We start from the raw sequence: 20,921 nt of genomic DNA, 5'->3' as shown, positions 1-20,921 counted from the left end.
GGGTCCGGCATGCCTGCCCTTCCCGCTGTCACTGCCCCAGCCCCTCTGGTCTTAGTTACTTTTCAGCAAAGCTGCAGCTCTGGGGCCTGAGCTGGTTCCCACTGCCCCACCCTGACCCCGCCCAGGGCAGCCCTCTTCTCAGCAGCCAGCTCTTGGCTTCCTGGGCAGAGGTCAGCGATGCCAGCAAGGTGCCGGGTGGCCCAGCCCTGGTCTCGTCCCCTATCCTCCTCCCACTGTGGCTGCCCAGCCTGGTCTGGGGCAAGTCCCAGGCCCCTGGGTCAGCAGGCGATCCCCCACCCTCAGGGCCTGTGTGACAGGTGAGCCATGAGCAGCCTGGGCCAACAGAACCAAGGTGGGGCTTCCTGGAGGAGATGGTTCTGCTGCCAGCCCTCCCCCAGTGACCATGGTGGCTGGGCAGTGCCATCAGGGCACTCTCCCGTGTCTGTATAAGGCCACACGGCCCCCTCTTCGTCCTGTGCCCCCCACAGCCTCCAGGCCACAGACCCCCCCCCAGGGCGGGGGGGGCAGAGAGGACCCTTCTCAGCCAGTCCCTGGGGGAGTCCATGGCCTTCCAGCCCCTGTGCTCCAGCCACACCCTCATGTCCACGCAGGCCGCCTGGCCGAAAGAGGGCAGCCTGGGTGCACAGAGAGCTCTGGCGGGCCTGGTCAGGGGCTGGCTGCCGTGGAGGAAGCAGGCAGAAGAGAAGGGCACCCAGACCCTCTGGGGGCATCATCCTGTGCCCAGGGGTGTGCACCCCTCACAGGCAGGCCTGACCACACACCTGGGTGGGTGCCACCAGACTCTGAGCACTGCCTGCCCCGCTCCATGGCCCCCACACTCTGCCCTGCCGGTGGGCACCTTGTACCAGGGCCCTGACTGCAGGCCAGTGTGTGAACCACCCAGGCCAGGTCGGCCCAGTGGGCCCCTGGGCCTTCCTGTCTCCTGGGAGGGGGAGGGAGGGGAGAAGGGTGGCAGGAGAGAAAAGAGGGAGGGAAAGGGGGTGCGGCCGACAGAGAAGGGCCTGGGGTGGGCGGGCTCTGCAGGTTGCCCTCCCGCTGCTCTGAGGGGCAGTGCCTGGCCTGCCCTTGCCCCCACCGGACCAAGACCCCGGCCACCACCCCAGGCTGCCCCTCCAGTCTGAGGCCGGCTCTGGGGCTCAGAGGAGTTCTTGGATGGGGGGTAGCCTGCTGAGGAGCCGGACCCTCGGGTGATGGAGGCCAGCCGCCCGGGAGAGTGGTGAGGAGTCAGGGGCTCCCTTTGCTGCCTCTGCTGTCCTCTCCCGGGCCACTGCCTGGGGCCTGGCCTGGAGCGCGGGAGGCTCCCAGGCCCCAGTCCTCCCACCCACGGCCCTTCTCCAACCGCCGCCTGGCCTGACTGAGCCCCGGTTCAGATGCTGGCCCTGCGGGAGCCTGGAAGCCGGGACGCTGGTGGCCGGGCTCTAACGGCCTGGGGTCTGAACGTGGGGTACCCAGCGTGTGCACTCCGGCCTTCCTGGGCGGGTTGCAGAGCCCCTTCAACTTCCTGAGGGTCTCCTCCCCAAAAGAGGTCAGAGCATCCGGTGAGGCTGCAGGGACGCCTGAGGAAGGAGCCCACCCGCAGGCACCTGGCCCCGCCCCCAGCCCCGCCCCCGCTCCCCCACCTGGGCCCGCCCCAGCCCCGCCCCCAGGCCTGCGTCCCCTTCCCTGGCCTCCCACCTCCCCCATTTCGCCTTTCCCCTCCCCCAAGCCCTGCACCCCTCTCCCCTGGCCCTGGGCCCCCCGGGGCCTGGCCCAGACTGAGTTCCTGGACTCCGGCCAGGCCGCGGGGCGCTGGGTCAGCGCCGCGCAGGGAGAGGCCCCCCAGCCCCGCGCCCCCGCCCCGTGATCCCTGCCTCCGCCGGAGCTGCCTTTCCCAGGCCGCTATTTTGGGCCTTTCTGTGAGTTGCGGGAGGCGGGGCCGGGCCGCCTGGCCAGTTATTTTTGCTCATAATGGGAGCGCGATGTATGGAAATTATTAATAGCAGCGCGGCCTGCGCTACGTGCGGGCGCTCAGGGCTGCCCAGTGTTTGCCGAGTCCGGGGAGGGTCGCGCGCCCAGGACAGGGCCGACCGTGCAGCGCGCACCCTGCCCCAACCGAGGGGCTGCCTGTGAGTCCGTGGCTTCAGTGCCTCTTGTTCTATGGATCCCAGGGCAGCTCTCTGCATGCCCCCGAGGCACCGACCGCCCTGCCTGCCGCCCTGGACCTGGGGTCAGCGCACTCCATCCAACAGACTCTGAGTCGCTTTGGGGCGCACGCTGTGGCTTGTGGAAAGCGCTCAGACTGGGTCCGGAGGAGCCCCGCAGGTCAGGGCTGCCATCCCTCAGGCGTCCAAAGCACACAGAGCCCCACCGGCCCTCCCCGGGGGTGCCCGGCACGCTCCTGGGCCTAGGGAGTTGGGAGAGCTCCCAGGAGCAGTGGGGAGAGCAGTCCACACCCCATCAGGCTCCATGGGTGGGTGATGGGGGCCCTGCTCCTCCCTCCATCCTCCACCCTCTCATCAGCAACCCCTGACCCAGGCCCCCTGCCCAGCAAGCACCTCGAGGCCCCATCTATGTTGAACCCTAGCTGGGTGAGGGGGGACACAGGGGTTGTTCCAGCCACCCCACAGCACACATGGAGCCTGGCTTGGCACAGGGGCTTGTGGATTGGGACGCTTCCTGGTGCCAGGCCCCTCCACCTGAGGCCACGTGGCTGGAACTGCACAGGCCCGGTGGCTGTCCCTCCAGTGACCGGAGGCGACTGGGGGCTGTGGGGAAGGGCGGGAGCCTCCTGTGCACACTCCTCTGCGCAGAAGCACTGCTTGTCCCCTGGGCCCCGTATAATCCAGGCCCTCTGTGTTTCCCAGGCCATCGTGCTAGGCACGAAGCTGCAGCTGCAGGCAGATCTCGACGTTGAGAAGGTGAGAGTCTTTCTCATGTAGATCAGATCGTGTCCAGGCCCCCAGAAGCATGGTTTAGGGAGGGTCCCCACCACTGAGCTGTGGGCTTTGTTCACACAGGTGGAGCTCAGGTGCTGGAGGGCAGGAGTCACATGTGACCACCTGATTATGTGAGGAAGGCAGGGAGGGGCCCATGAGTGCCTGTGAGCTGTCAGCAGGCGCTGGTATAGCATGCTCACAAAGTGGCCAGTCACTGGGGGCATACCACACCGTCTTCTGCTCTGGGGTGGCCTGAAGGGTTCTCAGGAGTGGGAGCTCCCATGAGGACCATGCACCTGGAGCCCTGGCCTGGCAGATGGGTCCACGTCCCGTCTGGTCTCCAGACAGCTTGGCCTATGTGACCACATGGGGGAGGGGAGGGCAGGTGAGGAGACTTCTGTGGGGCCACTGGGAGGGGACCTTTTGAGATCTGGTTCTTTCAACGGGAGTGGCCAGTATCTCCCAAGGTCCAATACCATGGCCAGGTGCTCCCTTGGGGCCTCCCAGGGGCTTGGGCAGCTTAGGGGGTCTTGCGAGCGTGCACCAGGCCATGTGCCGGTGCCATCTCAGCACGACAGGCATTTCTGGGCCACCAGGGCCGCGGTTGGTGGTTGATGTCCACCCTGCTCCTCCTCCCCAGCCCACAGCCCACCCACCGGCTCGGGGACAGCAGGGCCCCCCCAGGAGCCCCCAGGCCTGTTTGAGCCTCTAATCCTTCATGGTAGAGATGAGGGTGACCACAGAGCCCCCCAGGGATGGCCTAAGGAGCAGCAGGGCCTGTGTGTGCATATGTGTGTGAGCATGCGTGTGTGTGTACACACATGAATCTGTGTGTGTACATGGGTGTGTGTGTGCGCACATGGGTGTGCATGTGAGCATGGATGTCTGTGCATGGGTATCTATGCACATGGATGTCTGTGTGCGCACATGGATGGGGGTGTGTGCATGCGTACTGGGGAGGGTGTGTACACACATGGATGTATGTGTATGTGTGTGCGTGCACTGGGGTGTGTGAATACACATGGATGTGTGTGTACACACATGGATGTGTGTGTGTGTGTGTGCAGGGGCCCGGGCATGGGGCACAGCTAGGAGCAGGGGGTGGGCCTTCACGAGGCCTTGAAACACGCGGCTGGGCCCCTGAGCTCTCCCAGGGAGGCGAGTTGCACAGACTGGCCTCTGGGCCCTTTGGCACTGACGCCCTGGCCACTCCCTGTGCTGGGCTGGAAGTGAGTCTGGGTCCTGGCTGCAGAGCCGCGGCCTGAGGGGGTGTCTCCCCGCAGATGTGTGTGCCCCTGCTCCTGCAGGACAAGGTGGGCCTCGCAGAGCGCTACGTGGACAGCTTGCCCCACCTCCAGCAGAGGCTGCTTGCCCTCATGGACTCCTGGTGTCAGCCTGGCTTTGACATCAGGGTCGTTGCCAGGTGAGCTCCATGGGGCCCAGGGTGGGGGTGGGGCTCATCGGGCAGCAGGCCCATGGGGGATCCGCCACACACTCAGCCCGCCCTCACCCACCTGCATCCCAGCCAGTCAGCAAGGGGCCTGCTTCTGGAGCCAAGGGCCTGACTCTGGCAGCCATGGGCAGAGAGACTTAACTGCTCTGAATCAAACAGAAATTATTCTCCCCAGGGGCCCTTTGCTTACACAGTCCTGAGGTCACACCTCTTATCCAGGTGCTGGCTCCTTCATTCCTTCCTTCATCTAATTAATCTGTCTGGAGTGCCGGCAGTTACAGAGAAAAGGCTGCATGCCAACAGGGAGCCCACATGTGTGTGTGTATGTGTGTGCATATGTGTGTGTGCGTGTGCATGTGCCTGCGTGTGCATGTGTCTCTGTGTGTGTGCATGTGTGTATCAGAGACACAGGGTGTCACCTATGCATGGGCATCTGAAAGAGGGCTTCCTTCCACCTCCCTGGGAGTTGGTGAGGGGAAGCGGTGCTGAGGCTGCCCAGGCTCCCTGGGCATCTGTCCGTCAGCAGGCGGCAGCATTGGCCCCACGTCTGGGTGCCCTGTCCTGGCACCACACAGCCCTGACCATCTCACCTGAGAGTCAGGCCTTGGACTCTGGTGGCAGGTCTCCCCGGGCCCTCCCTCTCCTGGAGCCATGGGCAAGCACTCCCATTTATGGGTTTGTTTTCTCATCCATAAAATGGGGCTGATTCTGTCTCTAGGTGCTGCTATGACTTCAGCTCCTATGGGACGGACGAAGCAGCAGGCCAGACACACGGCACGTGGCTGCCATTGCTCTCATTATGTGTCAGAAAAGAGAGAGAAACAGGTGGAGCAATAAGTGTATGCAGATGGGGAGGGAGGGAGACAAGGCAGAAAGTGGGAGGATCCTCAGGGTTAGATTTAACTGGAGATATGGTGACTGCAGCCATGAAATTAAAAGATGCTTACTCCTTGGAAGGAAAGTTATGACCAACCTAGATAGCATATTCAAAAGCAGAGACGTTACTTTGCCAACAAAGGTTCGTCTAGTCAAGGCTATGGTTTTTCCTGTGGTCACGTATGGATGTGAGTTGGACTGTGAAGAAGGCTGAGCGCCGAAGAATGGATGCTTTTGAAGTGTGGTGTTGGAGAAGACTCTTGAGAGTCCCTTGGACTGCAAGGATCTCCAACCAGTCCATTGTGAAGGAGATCAGCCCTGGGATTTCTTTGGAAGGAATGATGCTAAAGCTGAAACTCCAGTACTTTGGCCACCTCATGCGAAGAGTTGACTCATTGGAAAAGACTCTGATGCTGGGAGGGATTGGGGGCAGGAGGAGAAGGGGATGACAGAGGATGAGATGGCTGGATGGCATCACTGACTCGATGGACATGAGTCTCAGTGAACTCCGGGAGTTGGTGATGGCCAGGGAGGCCTGGCGTGCTGCGATTCATGCGGTCGCAAAGAGTCGGACACGACTGAGCGACTGATCTGATCTGATCAGCTGAACTTAATGATTTTTTAAAAGATGTTCTCATTCTGTGCCCTGAAAGGGTTCAGGAGCAGTGACACCCTGTAGGAATGATCACATCCAGCAACGAAATCTTGGCTCCTAGAGACCATTCTCCACTGAAAGAAACAAGGGCTCTGTGGGGAATAGACTAAGAATGAAAACAGGAATAGAGTATAAAAGATGGTAACAGAGCACAATACCCTAGATTTGTAACATGCGTGAGTCTTTAGGCTCAGATGGCTTCACTAGTGAATTCCTTCAGACATTTAAGGAAGAGACCGTACCAGTCTTACAAAAATTCTTTCAGAGACTATAAAAAGAAAGAGCACATCCCACCGTGTTTTATGCAGAAAAATGGGGAGGAAAAGCTCTCCTTTACGCTGTTGTGCCAGCTAATACATGGAAAGGAATGATCAAGTTCGGAATAGCCATCTTGTAACTCCCAATAAGATAACTGATTTAGGCACAGATCATAACGAGATGCTCAGAAGTGAAAGTGAAGTTGCTCAGTCGTGTCCGACTCTTTGCAACCCCATGGACTGTAGCCTATCAGGCTCCTCCGTCTATGGGATTTTCCAGGCAAGAGTGCTGGAGTGGATTGCCATTTCCTTCTCCAGGGGATCCTCCTGAGCCAGGAATTGAACCCTGGTCTCCCGAATTGCAGGCAGATGCTTTACCATCTGAGCCACCAGGGAAGCCCATCCCAGATGCTAAGAAAGGAAGATACAAATACAGATCGCCCGTATTGGAAATGAAAAGGATAACATCACTACAGACTCTACAGACAGTAAATGATAATAAATGTTTACAACAATGCAAGTATATTTAACAGCTTAGATGTAATAGACCAAATTCTTGCAAAGCATAGTTGACAAAACCAAAAAACAGAAAATTTGAGGAGTCCTGTGTAGCTGTTCAGTCACTCAGTCGTGTCCAGCTCTTTGTAGCACCATGGACTGCAGCGCGCCAGGCTTCCATGTCCTTCACCATCCAATTAAATAAATTGGATCGGTGGTTTAAAACTTCACCACAAAAAAACTTTAGGCTAAGATGGCTTCACTAGTGAATTCCTCCAAACATTTAAGGAAGAGAGCATATCAATCTTACAAAAATTTTTTTCAGAGACTATAAAAAGAAAGAGCACATCCCAGCATGTTTTATCAGCTAGTTTAAGCCTTGGTACTAAAACTTGAAAAGGACATTAGGAGAAAGGAAAGTTACAGTCCAGTGCGTCTCATGAGCACAGATGCAAAAATACTAAAAAAAAATTATCAATCAAATCAGTTGACATGTTAAAGTGTTAATCAAGAAAAATGATTATACAAGCTCAGTGTGAGATAATATTAGCAAACTCATATCTGATAAAGGACTGTTATCCAAAAATACAGAAAGTTCTCTTAAAACTTAGCAGTAAGAAAACAAACAACCTGATTTAAAAGATGAACCAAATCCCAAATAGACACCTCACCAGAGAAGATACAGAGATGATGCATAAGCCCGTGAGGAGATGCCGTAGATCGTATGTCATCAGGGCAATGCAAATTGAATCATGAGCACGCAGCCCTGCTAGCATGGACAGAAGCTGACACCACGCAGCCCTGCCTGCATGGACAGAAGCTGACACCACGCAGCCCTGTTAGAATGGACAGAAGCTGACACCACGCAGCCCTGCCTGCATGGACAGAAGCTGACGTCACCGAGGGTTGGTGAGGATGTGGAGCAACAGAAACTGTCATCATCGCAGGTGGGGATGCAGAACAGTGCGGCCACTTTGCAGGACAGTGTGGTGGTTTCTTACAAAAGTAAGCACATTCTCTGTTAGGACAAGCCATCGTGTTCCTTGGTATTTACCCAAACGCACTGAAAACCCCTGTCCACACAAAAACTGCACTTGAGTGCTCATAGCAACACTGTTCATAGTTGTCAAAGCCTAGAGGGAACCAAGATGTCCTCCAGTAGCTGACATGTGGGTGTGCTAAGTCACTTCAGTCGTGTCCGACTCTTTGCAACCTTATGCCCATCAGGTGTGCATAAGGTGTAGCCCACCAGACTCCTCTGTCCATGGGATTCTCCAGGCAGGAATACTGGAGTGCGTTGCCATGCCCTCCTCCAGGGGATCTATCCAGCCCTCCTCCAGGGGATCTATCCAACCCAGGGATCCAACCTGCATCTCTTACATCTCCTGCATCGGTAAGCGGTTCTTTACCACTAGTACCACCTAAGAAACCCCCAGTAACTGGAGGGATAGGTAAACTGTGCTCCATCAAGACAGCTGAATACTGTTCAGAGCTAGAAGGACATGTGCCATTAAGTCATGAAAGGATACAGGGGAAACAGATGAAGATTACAAAGTGAGAGGAGATACCTGCTGCATGACAATCTGGAAAAGGGGCCACACTGCGGAGACAATTAGAGGATTAGGGATTATGGCTTGTGGCTGGGGCTGGGGTCTCAGGTTTGCACATACACGTGGGTCTGTCAGGTGCGTACATGCGTGTGCCTCCGTCAGGTGTGCATGTGTGTGTGTGCCTCTGCCAGGTGTGCACGCGTGCATGGGCCCGTCATGTGTGCACGTGCGTGTGGGTCCGTCAGGTGTGCACATGCATGTGCCTCTGTCAGGTGTGCACGTGCTGTGGGTCTGTCAGGTGTGCACGCATGCATGGGCCTGTCATGTGCACGCGCGTGTGGTTCCGTCAGGTGTGCAAATGCGTGTGTGCTTCTGTCAGGTGTGCGCGTGCGTGGTCTGTCAGGTGTGTACATACGTGTGCCTCCGTCAGGTGTGCACGCGCGCCTGGGTCCGTCAGGTGTGGCCGCGCATGTGGGTCCGTCAGGTGTGTACATACGTGTGCCTCCATCAGGTGTGCATGTGCGTGTGCCTCTGTCAGGTGTGCACGTGTGCATGGGCCCATCAGGTGTGCATGCGTGCGTTGGTCCGTCAGGTGTGTCCGTTCGCGTGGGTCCGTCAGGTGTGTACATACGTGTGCCTCCATCGGGTGTGCACGTGTGTGTGCCTGTCAGGTGTGTCCGTGTGCGTGGGCCCGTCAGGTGTGCATGAGCACTGGGTCTCTGGCGTGCTCCACTGCTCTGTCTGTGTCACCTGTTTGACCGCCGTGGCCTTGTAGCAGCCCTGAGTCAGACAGGTGAGCCTCCCATGCTTTTCTTTTCTGTCAAAGTTGTTCTTGTATTATTCTGGACCCTCTGCATGTGTATATGGATTTCAGAATCAGTTTGTCAGTTTCTACCCCAAAAACCTGCCTGTGCAGAGGGACCCAGTCAGGGCTCGGGGATCTCTGGCCAGCCTGCCTGGAGCCCAGAGGAAGTAGAAGAGCACTTGATGAGTATGAAAGCTGTAATTGAGAACTTCAGAGCGATTCCGTGTCCAGAATAAACCCCACAACTGTGCAAAGAGTGCCTTCGGGACTCAGAACAGACTTGTCCATAAGAACGTGATGGCAGGATGGGGCTGGAACTCTCAGTAAAATGTTTGGAAGATAAACCTGAAGATTCTTCCTAGCCTTTGCAAAGAAGGAAAATCAGAGAGGAAAGGGGTTTAAAAGAAAAAAAGCCAACAGATTCTGTCAAGAACACCCAGCATCCAAATAATGGGGATTCCGAAAGAAACAGGGAAATGTGGAGGAATTCACTCCAGACACAGTCCTGAGAGGATGGAGAGAGACCCACACCAAGGACCAGGACCTTGAACCCTCAGAAAGAGCAGGAGTCAGGCCCTGGGTTCCTGGAGCAGCGGATTCCCAGTGCAAAGGGAGAGTTGCTTCAAACTACCAGCCCTCCAGTCTAGTGTGAGTTGAAGGGCACCATCCCCAGGCCCATTCCTGGCCCCTGGGAGCTGCGCACAGAGTCACTTTGCCGCAGCCTGGAGGCAGGAGAGGTGCAGTGCGACCTGGACAGGGAGGGGCCATCCGCTTTGCCGTGGGGAGGGGAGTGACTCCTCAGGACAGGTGGCCAAGGCAGCACTCAGACCCGCAAGCATTACCCACCACCAGTCATACTTGCATGGCTATAATTCTGTGAAAGCAGCTGGTGCCCAACAAACTGGACCAAGGATGCCGTTGTCTGGGGAGGGGAGCCTTCCACGGTGAGGCCTCCGTGCAGAATGCCTAGAGCCGAATCCTCCAGAGGCCACAGTGCAAGGTGGTTCTTGGAAACACAGGGCAGATCTGAGTCATCTCAGAATTATTGAGCAGGGGGCTGTGATGGGCTGCCTTCCTCTGAGCCTTGTAGGAAAACTTGGCTTCTGAACTGTGCACATGTATGATGCTGATGAAAATTAAGACCTTGAAATGCATCAGCTGAGAGAAAGCAGTGCCCATCAGAGCTGTGTGTCTCCCACAGGCAGTACCCGCAGGCGACCCTGCGGCTGGAGAGGCTGAGCCCCAGAGCCCTGGGCCGGCATGTGCTGCGGCTGCTGGAGCAGTACAGCCTGGACCCCGGTGAGTGAGCCCCGCACGTGCTGCTTGGGGGCAGGAGCTGGGTGGGCGCTGCTGGGGTTCCGGGGCCCACTGCCGCCCAGCATTTGGTCTGGTCGGCGTCTGTTCCGGTCTTCTTGCTGCCCTTAGCAGCCTCTCTGCCCTTCTGGGGTGCCCCCGGGGAGTCTGGGCCTCATGGGTGAGGACCACCGAGCCTGCACAGCACTTCCACCCCTCCCCCACAGCGAGCTCAGCACCCTCATCCTGCATCTCAGGGGGGCAGACTTACTGACAGTGTCTTTAGCTTCACTTCATGAGGTCATAGTTCTTCTCACTTCCGGTCTGAGTGTTCATCAGAAACGGAGGTGGCATTGTGTCAGATCCTCTTTGCACGTCTTGGGAAGAGGCCGTGCGTTTCCCCTTTGGTCTGCTAATGTGGTGCGTTGACTGACTGCATAACGGTCCTCGCGTGTCTGTCGTGGCCGAGTTTCGCCAGGTTGCATTGCCATCTACGCTGCTAGGTCTGGCTTGCCAACCTTGCTTTAACCTAAAGGACACTGCATCTGTGTCCGAAGCTGAAGCTGGACACAAACTTCATCTTCCTGACATGTCTGTTTCTGGCTTTGTGTACAAGGTGATGCTGGCCTCTGAAAACACAGTGGATGTCCTTTCTTTTCACAGAGGATGTTTGTAAAAGTTGGAATTCTTTCTTCCTGAGAAGTTTGGTGGAAATGACCTATGAATCTCGATTGCCTTTCCATATGGAAACAGGACTCTTGACTCAGCTGTGGTTTTTTCAAGGACTTTGTCCGTTTCACTTATGGTTCCAAATGTACTGCTGTAAGGTGTCCCTAATGCCCTTTGTTATGGCCGAGTAATATTCCCCTGTGTGTCCATAACGTGGCTGCTTTGCACACCCACCTGTGGATAGACACTCAGGTGGTTCCCGTGCCTCTGCTGTCGTGGGTGAAGCTGCAGTCAATGTAGGGGTGCAGATGTCTCTTTGAGGTTTTGGCTCCATAGCCTTTGAATAAACACCCATAAGTGGAATGGCTGGATCGTATGGTAGTTTGGAGAAGGCGATGGCTCCCCACTCCAGTACACCTGCCTGGAGAATCCCAGGGACGGGGGAGCCTGGTGGGCTGCAGTCCATGGGGTCGCTGAGGGTTGGACATGACTGAGCGACTTCGCTTTCACTTTTCACTTTCCTGCATTGGAGAAGGAGATGGCAGCCCACTCCAGTGTTCTTGCCTGGAGAATCCTGGGGACAGGGGAGCCTGGTGGGCTGCCGTCTACGGGGTCGCACAGAGTCGGACACGACTGAAGCGACACGGCAGCATGGTAGCTCCGTCTAGCTTCTTTGAGGAACCTCTGCAGTGTTTTCCATAGTGGCCGCGGTGATTTGCGTTCCCATCAACAGTGCCCAGCGGGCTTCCCTGGTTGTGTGGCAGTAAAGACTACACCTCCACCGCAGAAGGCACAGCTCTGATCCCTGGTAGAAGAACTATGATCCTGTAGGCCGAGCAGCCAAAAAAATCAATGCACCAGGACTCCCTTTCCCCACATCCTCACCAGCATTTGTTATTTGTTGGTTTTGATGCGGCGGTTCTGACAGGTGGGAGGTGGTGCCTCTTTGTATTTTGACTTGCGTTCCCCTGGAGATTAGGGATGTTGAACATATTTTCTTGGCCTGTTGACCGTCTCTGTATCTTCCTTGGGAAAATGTCTCTTTAGTTCCTCTGCTTGTTTTTTAAATTCAGATTATTTGGGCTTTTTTTCACTACTAAGTTCTATGAGTTCTTTATGTAGTTTGACTATTAATCTCCTATCGATACATAGTTTGCAAATATTTTCTCCCACTCCAGAGGTCTCCTTGCGTTTTGTTGCCCTGATTTTGGTGTTTTTGATCCTGTCAGTTGTATGCCCTGCTCAACCCACTAAACTGAATCTTAGGCCTTCTTTCTTCTTGAGTATATACCCCAAGTTCAGCATGTGTTATTGTTCAGCTCAAGATTTAATTCCCATTATAATTTTTTTCTTTTACCTATAGAGGAACTAGCAGTGTGTTTGTAATTTCCAAGCTGTGACATTTTTGGTTTTCCCTTCATCTCACTGTGATTAGAGGCCATGCTTGCTGTGGTGTCAGCCCTCTGATTGCGTTGAAATGTGTTTTTGAGAAGCAATCTAGCTTCTCACCTTTGGAAGCATCTCTCTTCCTCTGGCCACTTTTAGTATCTTCTCTTTGTCTTTGGTGTTCCGCAGTTTCACTGTGAGGAGACTCGTTAGAGGTTTCTCTTTATTGTTTTTACTTGGGATTTATGGGACTTTGGGATCTATGGATTGGTGTCTTCAATCCGTCCTGGGAGTTTTTGGTCATTATTTCTTTTGGATATCGCCTGTTCCCCCTTCCTTGCTCTGGTCTCTTCTCTGCATGTATGTTGAGTCCATGCTGTTTTTGCTGTGCGGCTGCCCTCCTGGTGTGGGCCTCTGAGTGGACAGACCCTGTGCCCTCCGTGGGAGGCCAGTCAGCCATGGTGCAGGGTGGGGACTGCTCGCCCCTCTGCCCTGCGTGCACCCAGCCCTCTCTTCCTGGGCCTGGATCCAGGTGGAGCCCCCAGGCATCTGGCAGAGTCAGCGGGACCCACCCAAGGGTGGGTGGCTGAGTCTGGCTCACCTGCAGCTTTTCCTGTAAAAGATCTGTTTCCCAGAGGAGCGTGTGGGTGTAGATGAACCAGGCGGTCCAGAGGAGGCCTGAGGCTGACGCTGTGTCCGTGGGCTTTTGACAGAGCATCTTGTTGGCAAAACGATGTGTAACATCCTAGAGACCAGCTTCAGGAAAGCTGGTTTCCATCTCCACTGGAGGGACACTGAATTCTGCGGCAGTTCTGGCTGCCTTTTTTCCCCTTCCTGACCATCCTCTCCTGCCTTGAGCACTTCATTCATCCATCCCTTCCTCCTGCAGTCTTGTCCCCAGCAGCCTGTGGGGCTCGGGTCTGGAGCCCTTGGCATCCTGCATTCCTGCCTCGGCTGGAAAGGGGCGAGAAGGCTGCCGGGTGGTGGGCAGGCCCTGGCCCCAGGCAGCCCTGACCTCTGCACTCTTGGACAGCGTCCCTGCAGTGAGGGTGCTCCCTGAGCTGGTTGCAGGGTGCTGGCTGGGGTGGCCACACCCCTCCAGAGCAGGGGGTCCTGGTCAGGGTCTGGTGGAGGCCTGCAGGTAGGCAGGCTCTGTGGTCAGCACCCGCCCCCAGACCACAAGGCTTCGAGGACAGCTGGCCCCAGGAGGGAGAAGCAGCAGCTGGTAGGAGGACAGGGGGTGAGTAGACAGTGGGCACCCTTCCCAGGCCCTCTTAGACTCTGAACAGAATGTGAAGGTGAAGCTGACAGGTCAGCATAGTTTGTAAACACAGAGCAAGACGGGCCCCTTTCTCAAGAAACTCATGTTGGGGCATGGGGAGAAACAAAAGCACCAGCTGCCTGGAAAAAATGCAGGAAAGCCCCAAGCAGTGGCAATCCAGGAGACCCCAAGGGAGGGCAGGCCAGGGTCTCCAGTGCCTGGCCCGGGGCGGGGCGCCCTCCTTTACAGCCAGAGTGAAGGCCTCTTGCGAGGAATGTGCCGGGTACGGTGGGGCAAGAAGACAGCGGGAGCCCCCCAGCCCCGGCCCGCACTCGCTTGTCCACCCAGCCCGGCCGGAGCCCACCCTGTCTTTCAGCCCTGTGTCCCAACGCGGTCACTCAGCAGCGCCTGGCTGCCCTGCGGTACCTGTGCTACAAGCGGCTGGTGGAGGTGCGTGGCCCGGGGCAGGGCGGAGGGAGCTCTGAGCGAGGCCTGCTCTCTGCTCCCGGAGCTGCTGATAGAAAAGCTCACACTGGTGTCCACTTTTGCAGAGAAGCATGTCCCAGGAGAGCTGGGCTGAGCTGGTGCAGGTGAGCTCGGAGGTCCTGGCACATGATGATCCCCTGTGGGGCAGGGTGGGACACAGTTGGAACGGCCAAGAGTCCAGGATCCTCCTTCCCCCACCGCCTGTGGACAGAGCTCCCAGGTGCTAGAGGGAGAGAAGTTCAGAGAAAATTCTAGACTGTCCTTGGGCACCCTGCTTGCCATGGCTCTGTGATCCGAGGCCTGGGGCGCCCACAGACCCTGAGAAGGAGACAGCTGCCCCTTGGGGTGATACAGGGACACAGAGGGCCGGACTGAAGGTCCAGTCTCAGGCTGCCATCCCCTCAGGACACTGGCCTGCAGCCTGTGTCCCCAGTCCTGAGCTGGAGGCGGGGGTTGTCATGGTGCAGAACCGTCCCCAGCTCTGGGCGAAGTGGCCTGGGAGGAAGGTGGGCTCTCGGGGGCTGCTGGGGGGCCATGTGCGGGGCAGTCTGCAGTGGTCAGGAACCAGGGCTCTCCCTGCTGAGCGCCTTGCGGGGTCTGCCAGTGGGGGGCGGTGCTGAGCCACCCCTCCCCTGCCCTCCCCCCAACCCGAGTGACCAGCCAGGGCTGGTGAGTCATCATAGAGGAACGCGGACCCCCGGGCAAGGCCCGGAAGGCCGGTCCCCCCTGGGTGCCAAGGCCGAGCCGGCCGGAAGGGCAGCGGACATCCTGAAGAATGTGGAGGGGTTTCCACATATTGTCGTCCACGTGGGAACCCACAGCCTGCGGGAAGCGGCCACCGAGGCTGCTGGGGACAGAGCCGTGTGGGGAAGTGGCCCCGCCTGCCGGCCGGCACAGACTCCTCAGAAGGGTGGGGTCCACAGCGGCCTGTGGCCTCGAGGAGCCCCCACCCCCACCAGGACCTCTATAGGCCATGTGGGCCTTCAGACAGATGGACAGAGACAGGAGACGTGGCTTCATGAGCCCCCACGGCCCCTGCCTCCCTGAGGACAAGTGGAGGCCCTGCAGCCTCCCCCTCCCCCAGCACAGCGCTGCCAAGGGAAGGGGTGAGCAGGTGTGCAGGGGAGATGCAGGCAGAGAGGAGGGCCAAGAAGAGGGTGCCCTGGGAGGCGGCACTGGTCCAAGCCAGCTCGGTCATGAGCCTCAGCCATGGGGACTGCTGGCCTCCAGAGGAAAGCCGCCTCCTTATGAAGAGCTTCGGGGCCTGACAGGGGAGGTTGGGACCAGGCGTGAGGGGGAGGCCGGAGCCAGGTGTGAGGGGGAGGCTGGACCCAGATGTGAGGGGAGGCCGGGACCAGGTGTGAGGGGGAGGTTGGGACCAGGTATGAGGGGGAGGCCAGAGCCAGGTGTGAGTGGGAGGCCGGAGCCAGGTGTGAGGGGAGGTCGGGACCAGGTGTGAGGGGGAGGCCGGAGCCAGGTGTGAGGGGGAGGCCAGAGCCAGGTGTGAGGGGAAATGGGGACCAGGTGTGAGGGGGAGGCAGGAGACAGGTGTGAGGGGGAGGTGGGGGCCAGGTGTGAGGGGAGATGGGGACCAGGTGTGAAGGGGAGGCAGGAGCCAGGTGTGAGGGGGAGGTGGGGGCCAGGTGTGAGGGGAGGTCGGGGCTGGGTGTGAGGGGGAGGTGGGGGCCAGGTGTGAGGGGGAGGCTGGAGCCAGGTGTGAGGGGAGGTCAGGACCAGGTGTGAGGGGAGATCGGGACCAGGTGTGAGGGGGAGGTCGGGGCCAGGTGTGAGGAGGAGGCTGGAGCCAGGTGTGAGGGGGATGCTGGAGCCAGGTGTGAGGAGAGGTCGGGACCAGGTGTGAGGGGGAGCCCGGGACCAGGTGTGAGGGGGAGCCCGGGGCCAGGTGTGAGGGGAGGTCGGGACCAGGTGTGAGGGGGAGGCCGGAGCCAGGTGTGAGGGGGAGGCCAGAGCCAGGTGTGAGGGGAAATGGGGACCAGGTATGAGGGGGAGGCAGGAGACAGGTGTGAGGGGGAGGTGGGGGCCTGGTGTGAGGGAAGATAGGGACCAGGTCTGAGGGGGAGGCAGGAGCCAGGTGTGAGAGGAGATGGGGACCAGGTGTGAGGGGAGGTCGGGGCTGGGTGTGAGGGGGAGGCGGGGGCCAGATGTGAGGGGGAGGCTGGAGCCAGATGTGAGGGGAGATGGGGACCAGGTGTGAGGGGGAGGCGGGAACCAGGTGTGAGGGGGAGGCGGGAGCCAGGTGTGAGGGGGAGGTGGGGGCCAGGTGTGAAGAGAGGTTGGGGCTGGGTGTGAGGGGGAGGCTGGAGCCAGGTGTGAGGGGAGGTCGGGACCAGGTGTGAGGGGGAGGCAGGAGCCAGGTGTGAGCGGGAGATCAAAGCCAGGTGTGAGGGAGAGGCTGGAGCTAGGTGTGAGGGGAGGTCAGGACCAGGTGTGAGGGGAAGTTGGGGCTGGGTGTGAGGGGAGATGGGGACTAGGTGTGAGGGGGAGGTAGGAGCCAGTTGTGAGGGGAGATGGGGCCAGGTGTGAGGGGGAGGCGGGAACCAGGTGTGAGGGGGAGGCGGGAGCCAGGTGTGAGGGGGAGGTGGGGGCCAGGTGTGAAGAGAGGTTGGGGCTGGGTGTGAGGGGGAGGCAGGGGCCGGGTGTGAGGGGGAGGCTGGAGCCAGGTGTGAGGGGAGGTCGGGACCAGGTGTGAGGGGGAGGCAGGAGCCAGGTGTGAGGGGGAGATCAAAGCCAGGTGTGAGGGAGAGGCTGGAGCTAGGTGTGAGGGGAGGTCGGGACCAGGTGTGAGGGGAAGTTGGGGCTGGGTGTGAGGGGAGATGGGGACTAGGTGTGAGGGGGAGGTAGGAGCCAGTTGTGAGGGGAGATGGGGCCAGGTGTGAGGGGGAGGCGGGGGCCGGGTGTGAGGGGAGATGGGGGCCGGGTGTGAGTGGGATGCCGAGGCTGGGTCAGGGGGAGGTCGTGGCCAGGTGTGAGGGGGAGATGGGAACTGGGTGTGAGGGGGAGGTCAGGGCCAGGTGTGAGGCGGGTGGTCTGGGCCAGGTGTGAGGGGGAATTCAGAGCCAGGTGTGAGGGGGAGGTTGGGGCCAGTCTGAGGGGAGGTCAGGGCCAATCTGAGGGGTGGTCTTGGTCTGGGGCCTGACAGGATGGGCCCACCCCCTTGGGGCCAACCCTGTGGAGCAGCCCACATCCCGTCCCCCAGGGCCTGGTGGGGCAGGACGAGTGCCTGCAGGAGCAGCTGTTACAGCTGCTGGCCTCTCTGGAAGACGTGGCCATGGTCGCCCAGTGTGCCCTGGATCTCTCGTTGCCTGTGGAGCGACTCCCAGCCACAGTAGTGGCAGAAATGAGCCAACTCAGGCTCCAGGAGAGGTGAGCATCCCCCAGGCTCCGGGGGAGGGAGACCAGAAGGAGGACACGCCCTTGGGTCCCTACCCTCGGAAAGTGACTGGGGGCTGGGAGTTAGAAGTAGGGAGGGCCGAGGAGGGGGTGCAGGGCGCGTGAGCGGTGTGCAGACACACAGGCAGGTCCTGCTCCTCCTCAGGTTCCAGCAAAGACCCAGCAGCCGGGTGCCTCAGCCGGGCCACATAGCCCCAGGAGAGGACCTGGGGGGGCCTGGGGACCTGGCTGTCCCCAGTGTGCAAGGGCAGATGCGTAGGGAGCAGACCCCGAAGGCCCCGGGCACGTAACAGCCTTGAGGGCTCCCCTGGCCCTGCAGCCAGCTGGGGATGTCAGGGGGGCAGCAGGGGCTCTGCAGCTCTGCTCCTCCCCAGGACAGCCAAGGCACCTTCAGAGGACAGGCGGGATGACTGCTACCAGCTGCCTATCTCCAGGGACGACATCTACTTCCTGGCCTCCTGGGAGGAGCTGGCCAGGCATGAGGACACGCTCCTGCAGGTGTGTGCCCAGCCCCCTTGGGCGGCCGGCGCCAGGGGCTGCTCACCACGGCCTCAGAGGGCTCCGGCCACACTGGCATGCACGGCTGGGCCAGCCCTTGCCACAGAGGCCGCCTCCCCTGGACTGCAGCACTTGCCTCGCTGCTCCAACCAGCCTCTCTGTCTGCAGCCGGGCCAGGTGGTCGGTGTGGACCTGGAGTGGAGACCATCTTTCGGCACAGGCGGCCGGCCCCGGGTGTCGCTCATGCAGGTGGCCGTGGAGGGCCGTGTGTTCCTACTGGACCTGCCCCGGCTCTCAAGTCCCGCGGGAGGGCAGGGACCCCGCGCCTTCTCCCAGCTGGTGTCCCAGCTGCTCTCAGACCCCTCCATCACCAAGCTGGGTGAGTAGCACCCGCCCTCGCCCCAGCCCTGAGGGACCTGGGGGAGGGTGTGAGACTGGCCTCTCCCTTGGCCCCCGTCACAGCAGCATCCCCCAACTGCAGGTTATGGGATGGCGGGGGACCTGCGGAGCCTGGGTACGTCCTACCCAGCCCTGGCACAGGCTGGGCAGAAGCTGCAGGGCGGCCTGGACCTGCTGCAGGTGCACAGACAGGTCAGCACTGGGCGTGGGCTGGGGGCTCCCTGCTCTGCAGAGCTACCCGCACAGCAGCTCCCGGCAGCGGTCTCACTGAGGACTTGTTCCTGCCTGGCCCCAGCCCTGATCCCTGGCCACAGGTCACCAGGGACCCAGAGTACAGGGTCCCTCAGGAGAGAGTGTTGCCACACATCCCCACACTCCCCAGGGTGAGCCAAGCTCTGTCCCTGCCTCCAGGATTCTCAGCACACCCCTGGGGGTTAAGATGTGGGCCACAGCGCTGACTGGTGGGCGGGTGACCCCAGCCCTGAGGCCCTGAGACCCCGAGACAGCCTGCCTGGGCCTCCAGCATCGCCTCTCAGGACACTGTCCATCATGGCGGGCACAGGGCCTGTCCAGGGCCCCACCGTGGGGCAGCCAGCCGTGTGCAGTGCTGTCTGCCCTCCAGGGCAAGCGCCTCACCCCCAGGGGGTGCTGTCTTGCAGATGCGGGTGGCGGACAGGCCAGCCCCAGCTGTGGACGGGGCCGCAGGGCCGCGGGGCCTCAGCCTTCTGGTACAGCAGGTGCTGGGCAAGCCGCTGGACAAGACACAGCAGCTCTCCAACTGGGACCGGCGGCCGCTGGGAGAGGGGCAACTGGTCTATGCAGGTGGGCGCCACCTCTCCTGTCCCGCGACCCCACACCCCCCACACTGGAGGCTGAGGCTGACCTTGCCCACCCTAGCTGCAGATGCCTACTGCCTGCTGGAGGTGTACTGGGCGCTGTGCAGAGAGCCTGCCCGCTTCCACCTGCCAGGGGCCCTGCCCTGGAGCCTGAGGCTGGGACGCAGCGAGAGACACGGGACTTGGGAGCCGCCCCTGCAGCAGGCCTCGGCCTCTCCCTGGCAAGTAGGTGAAGCCCCCTAGGCCCTTTATAAGGATTCTCATGGGAAGAACCATTCTCCTTAAGACTGGGACCTCACAGGGTTGGAGACCTGGAGTAGGGGTTGTGTCCATCCACACTGGACCCTCTGCCCCAAAGGAAAGCAGGCAGGGCAGGCGGTTAGTGTCCTACAAGAGGGGTCCCCAGCCTGGCATGCCCCCTCGCCAACATCCAGGGCAGCCTCTGGCTATGTCCCCCTGTGCCCCTGAGACCCTGGCCCACTCCAGTATGCACCCCACCCCCAGGAGACATGTGCCAGCCCCCTGAGGTCCTGGGTGGTCTGGGGTTGTGTTCCCTGCTTCCCTGCTGTTTTCTGTACTGAGTACACATGGCTCACAGGCGCTGAGCGCCTGGGAGCCCTCCCTCCCCGCCTGCCCCCTGCCCCCTGCCCCAGACCCTGCCCGCCCGCGTGGGCCAGACGCCCGGCTGCTGAGCCAGGCTGTGTTGCAGGTGCTCTCGCCTGAGGACGCGGCCCCTGAGGTCCCGGCCCGGGCCTTCCGCGTGGTGTGTGACAGCATGCTGGGGGGGCTGGGGCGGACCCTCCGCTGTCTGGGCGTCGACGTGCGGGTGCTGCACTCTGGGGAGGACCACCGGCAGGCCGCCGAGGTGAGCGGGCGCGGGCCCCCTGCGTCCCTGCGCGGCCCCGGGGGTGGGGGGGGGGTGTTCGTGGCGGCAGCAGCGCCCCAGCTACGTGACCCCCCATCCCGAGGTGGGGCAGGGCTCCCCTGGTTGCCGGGTTGGAGACGTTTGTAGCTGTCCAGCGCCTGTGGTCTGCAGGCTCCTTTGCAGGGTGGGCCTGGTGCGGGCAGACCCTGGGTGCTCCCGGCCCCGAAAACGCCGCAGCGTACCCTTGGGGCCCTTCTCTCCGAGAAGCTGGTGCTCACACCCGGGGAAGGGGCGAGGGGGAAACACAAGCCCCAGGGCCCTGCCGAACACAAGCAGAGGTCTCAGAATTCAGGAGTGAGGATGTGACCGGTAAACGTTCTTTACTGGGTTCACTGAGATGTGGTTCCCTCTCCCCACGATTCACGGTGTGCTTTGTGCAGCTATCTCCACTGGGGGTTCTAGACCGTTCATCCCCCCGCCCTCCCGTGAAGGGGCCCCCTCCAAGCCCCGCCCACTCCCGGCCAAGCTCCGCCCCCGACCAGGCTCCGCCCCTCCAGGCCCCGCCCCTGGCCCTGGCAGCCTGATTTCTGGCTGCTCTGGATATTGCATGCCAGCGGACTTGTGCTGATGGCCTCTTGGTCCTGGCTTCTTTCACGAGCGTGGTGTTTCCCGGGCTCGTCTGTGTTGTAGCATCTGTCAGTGCTTCAATCCTTTTTACAACCAAATAACATTCCATCGGATGGACCACAGTGGATCCATCCACCGGCCACTGATGGACACCCAGGCT

The 20,921-nt window shown here is 60.0% G+C and overlaps 1 protein-coding gene across 6 annotated transcripts in view; it reads left to right on the top strand.

Moving 5' to 3' along the window:
* The window catches only part of EXD3 (exonuclease 3'-5' domain containing 3), a 77,564-nt gene that overhangs the window by 29,177 nt on the left and 27,466 nt on the right, over positions 1–20,921 (top strand). For 5 of the 6 annotated variants that reach the window (XM_070799765.1, XM_070799762.1, XM_070799763.1 and 2 more), the window contains 12 exons: positions 2,865–2,918; positions 4,220–4,359; positions 10,232–10,329; positions 14,016–14,089; positions 14,191–14,229; positions 17,343–17,509; positions 17,911–18,034; positions 18,203–18,413; positions 18,516–18,625; positions 19,093–19,255; positions 19,331–19,494; positions 19,979–20,134. In XM_070799765.1, coding sequence (XP_070655866.1) covers positions 2,865–2,918; positions 4,220–4,359; positions 10,232–10,329; positions 14,016–14,089; positions 14,191–14,229; positions 17,343–17,509; positions 17,911–18,034; positions 18,203–18,413; positions 18,516–18,625; positions 19,093–19,255; positions 19,331–19,494; positions 19,979–20,134 — 1,500 coding nt within the window. The remainder of the gene's footprint in view (positions 1–2,864; positions 2,919–4,219; positions 4,360–10,231; positions 10,330–14,015; positions 14,090–14,190; positions 14,230–17,342; positions 17,510–17,910; positions 18,035–18,202; positions 18,414–18,515; positions 18,626–19,092; positions 19,256–19,330; positions 19,495–19,978; positions 20,135–20,921) is intronic. The other variant, XM_070799764.1, reaches the window with a different exon arrangement.

This window comes from Bos indicus, chromosome 11, assembly GCF_029378745.1.
Source record: "Bos indicus isolate NIAB-ARS_2022 breed Sahiwal x Tharparkar chromosome 11, NIAB-ARS_B.indTharparkar_mat_pri_1.0, whole genome shotgun sequence".
Lineage (NCBI taxonomy): Eukaryota > Metazoa > Chordata > Mammalia > Artiodactyla > Bovidae > Bos > Bos indicus.
This window is presented reverse-complemented; position numbering and strand designations above follow the sequence as displayed.